The sequence below is a fragment of the Myodes glareolus genome, chromosome X (genome assembly GCF_982192425.1).
Source record: "Myodes glareolus chromosome X, mMyoGla1.1, whole genome shotgun sequence".
NCBI lineage: Eukaryota > Metazoa > Chordata > Mammalia > Rodentia > Cricetidae > Myodes > Myodes glareolus.
In genome coordinates, this window is record NC_142053.1 from 28,965,119 (window position 1) to 28,969,293 (window position 4,175).

Consider the following 4,175-nt stretch of genomic DNA (forward strand, 5'->3'; position numbering starts at 1 on the left):
CAGGGCAGGCGGAATAGTTGCAGCTGCTTCTAGGGAGCTGTGAGAAGGAAGAGAGAAGAAAATTAAAAGCATGTGGGATGTAGGAAATGTCAGGGGGCGCAGGGGCACCCAGTGGCCGGTGGCTACCAGACGAGGATCAACAACTGGCAAAGTGAAGGATGAGCAGCGGGGATGTGGTGGGAGGGGGGTAGAGCCAGATGAACAAGGCACATCATCTCCTCGGTGTGGGCCGGACCATGCGGACATGGGCATCCAGTGTCTCAGCCTAAGCTTTCCCAGAGAACTAAGCCGCCTCCTAACAATTACCCCAGGCACTCGCCAGACACTGCCGCCGTGATCCTTTAAAAACAGAATCCACTAAATGACAGAGCTCAGTGGCTGTTTAAATTTCGGGAATGTCACCTATCGCTGCCGCTGTGATTCCCTTAAAAACAAAATCCACTAAATGACAGAGCTCGGTGGCCTTTTTAAATTTGGATAATGTCACCTATCTGGGGAGTTTCTCTAACTTTTTCCCAATTTCCCTGTCTCCTGCAACGCTACTTTGTACAGAGTACATCAGAATTGCTTGCTCCTCCCATCTGTAAACTTCATGGCAGTGAGACGAGTTTGGAGCCAGAGACCAAGGCCGATTTACGGTGCCCAGAGATGTCTTTGGGTAACCATATGCCCTTGGGACAAGCCCAGCTAGGTAGAGAAAGATCTCCATCAGAACGAACTTGGAACACTGCTGGAACTCAGCCCTTTGAGAACACAGTCTCTCGGGAGGCTCTTGCCTGTCCTTCCCACATATTTGCCATCACATTAGACTGAGGTAGGGACCAAAATGAGTGTGTACTCCTGGCCAATCCACTGTTTGGCACATAAATGATGGAGTCTAATTCGTGCCACTTTATTAAGGGATGCGTCTTTGTCATTTTGGTTGAATGACATTTGCATAATTTTCTAAAAAGTTTTAGCCGGGTTCAAGGACATGCTGAACATGAGAAGATCTCTGTGTTACTTGCACCCTGTGTCGGAATTTAAAGTCCAGAGGCAACTTGGAGTCACAGGTTCTGCATCCCCGCCACCGAGACTCGCTGAATTTCCTTTTATGTCCTCCTGTCCTTTGCAACCCTAAACCGCTTCTGCTTAGGCAGAGGACAAACCCACCGCCACTGAGTCTGGGCAGGACAGATTGTGTGATTGGACACACTGTAATTTGGTGGAGGCCCGAGAAGACAGCCCTTCCGGGTTAAGCGCCAGAGCAGTTCATTTCGTCTGGCGCCAGACCTGTGAGAGGCGGCTTTTGAGTCTGCAGGACTGCGGCCTGATCGAAAGATTCCCGGAATGGAGACTCGCCAAGACTGCTCCAACACTTTCAACGGGATGCAGGATCTGGGAGCTGATGGGGACCAGGAACAACAGCATGGTCAGTAAACTGGTTCCTACGGGACTCTGGCGGGGGCCAGGAAAGAAATCTGGTGGAAAAGCCAGTGGCCATGGGCTTCGGTTACCCAGCTCTGCCTGTGGCTCCTCTCCAGGCCTTCCAATGGTCCCTGGACCGCGACGCTCAAACCTTTATCTTTGTGATTTTTCTCTCTTTCAGGTGGGAATGCAATGGTCTTGAAGGCTGGAGAGGAAGGAGGCGAGAAAGGGCTTGAGCAGAGCGGGCCCGCTCAGGGGGAGCTTGATGGGGGCGAAGTTGCTCCGGGCGAACTTGCTGAAGGCAAGCTTGCTCAAGAAGAGCCTGCTCAGTGCAGTCTTGCTCAGGAAGCCACAGAAGAGGGAGAGGAGGGAGAAATCCAAGAAAAAGAAATGGGAGGAGGACAGGCTGGCGCTGGTAGTGCTGGCCCCGTGGACAACCAAGTCCATGAGGAAGGTGGCCATGGCGCCAGCGTGGATCAACAGCAGCCTCAGCAAGAGGCGGCGGCAATGCCTGAGGGCACCCAGAGTCCCCAGACTGGGGAAAGGCTGCCTGTCAAGCGCCGCACCAGATTCACCCTGTCTCAGCTGCAGGATCTGGAGCGGCTTTTCCAAGAGAATCGCCACCCCAGCTTGCGGATGAGGTAAGCACTTTGTCCTGCTAGGCGGCTGGGTTTTAGGCGCTGTGTCCTAGCCCAGGCTTTCCCTGGCTCTCTGGGTTCCTCAAGAAATATAACCACCCTGCCCTGATCCTCCATGAGATACTGGTTTCTGGAGTAGGGGGATGGGCCCTATTCCCGATGGGAAAGAATGTGCATTTTACGCATTTAAGGGACACGTGAGTGGGACATTTAATCAATGTTTGTCCTAAATGAGTCTTTAAATAGGAGAAAGAAGCCGGAGGTGTGGCTGGGAAGATGTGTGGGACGGATCCCATCTCAGTTTAAAATTTTGCTAAGACTTTTTCATCGTACAGGCTCTGCCTTCAGTTTTCTATGTTAAGTACATCGACTAGAAATCTGTGTTTGGGGGATTACCCTTAATTGTGGTCCCTGAAGGAAAGTTGTTGCTAAAAGCTAGTCTCAAAGAAAGTATGAAGAATAGTGTGTGTGTGTGTGTACACATGTGCACACACAATAGTGTGGACCTAAGCGCTTAAAAAGCACATGCCCGTATATCCTTCATTTCTAACACAAAACCTAAATGTTGGAATCTTTTCACTTCAGGAAGGATCTTGCAAGATGGCTGGGTGTGCCAGAAGCCGACGTGCAGGTCAGTATTCTAAAGTATACTTTTGGAAGGGCTTCATATCTTGTGATGTTTCTGCCTAGAAGATGGGTAGGAGCAGAGTGGGACCCTGAAATTGCATCCCAAGGATGCCAGAGCAATACACAGCCAGGCTAGGTTCAGGAAGACACCGGACCTCCATTTTCTCAGGTAGGACATGTCCAGCTGGACACCTGAAACACTGAGATTTCAGGGTGCTTTGTCTGCCCCGCGGTGGACGGCCTGTGTTCTCCATGATGTTCTGGAGACTGCAGCCCACGTGCCTCACCTAAGTGATGAGACCACGTTCTTGCCCACCTTCAGCTCTGTCACGCTGCATGTCTCAGAAACCCCTTTCTCAGACTTCTCCTCGCTCTAGGCTCTAGTGGCAGAGGCCTAGCTTAGTTCTGAACCAGTACTGGGCCCAGAGACCTCAAACTGCTCTTAGCACCTTTGCCTGCCTTTGCTGGTGATGCGTGTGCACTCTGATCAGCATTCCAAGCACCCCTGGCTTTTCCAGACCACATGCCCACGAGGGAAAAGGCCAGTAGTCACTGTGCTGGGAGGCTAAGACGGAAGCAGAGCCGGAAGAAGTGCCCTTTGTCTCATAAAATCTGCATTCTGGAAACTAACAAATGCTAGCGTGGTGGAAACGTTGACAGACTGCCTCAGGCCTTTATGTATCCTCAGGGGTCCAAGAGAAGTCTTCTTAATAATTTTTGATCCTGCAGGGACCATCAGGAAACCACGAGCTAGGTATGCATCCTTTCCTGAAAGAATGCATTAAAAATACCAATTGATGTGGGCTGGAGAGAGAGGTAGGTCTTTAAAGGGTAGGCCCACAACCAAAAAATATCAATTGATGGAGAGAAGCGGCAAAATTCCTGGTCTGTTCCTTAGTTGAAGGTCTGGGTGTGGCTTACGTGTCCCCACGGGATACTCAGGGGGTGTTTTTAGTGTTTCAGTGAGAAAGAAACCTGTTGTTTCCAGCCTTCTGAACAGTCAGTATACACTTCAGGTACTTCTTCAGCCCTTCTTGGGGTTACATAATAAACATGGAGTTTCTAGGCAGTCAAAGATTTGGAGCTTTGCTAGGAGACAAGCTCGGTGCTAGAGACACACCTAGCGTACACCAGGCCCGGGACGGGTTCCAAATATGTCATAAAATGTTAGCCAAGTTGAGCCAGTATACGAAGTTCCAGCATGCGCTCTTCAGCCATGATACAGTTCAGTGTAGTAAAACAGCCCTGTCTTCTGCTTGCAGGATTGGTTTAGGAACAGGAGAGCCGTTTACCGGAGGAATACTAGACTGCTGGTGCTGTGTGATACATTCCCTGGACCCGAGAACAACGATGCCTGAAGATTCCGGAGTAGCACTGAGTGCCATCCCTGTCCTGGAGCAAGATGTCCTGGAGCCTACCCCTGCCCCTAATGTCTGAGCCACCCACCATGGCCATGACAACCTTTCCTTCCCTGCATTTATTTCAGCAATAAAGAGGTGTATT

General features: G+C 50.6%; 1 protein-coding gene across 1 annotated transcript; it reads left to right on the top strand.

The window, feature by feature from the left end:
* The first annotated feature begins 750 nt into the window (after positions 1 to 750).
* On the top strand, positions 751 to 4,175 carry LOC125410675 (uncharacterized). The gene is made up of 4 exons (XM_087902631.1): positions 751 to 1,411; positions 1,589 to 2,048; positions 2,631 to 2,676; positions 3,935 to 4,175. Exons 1-4 carry the CDS (start codon positions 1,330 to 1,332, stop codon positions 4,028 to 4,030), a joined length of 684 nt encoding a protein of 227 aa, XP_087758757.1. The 5' UTR covers positions 751 to 1,329; the 3' UTR covers positions 4,031 to 4,175.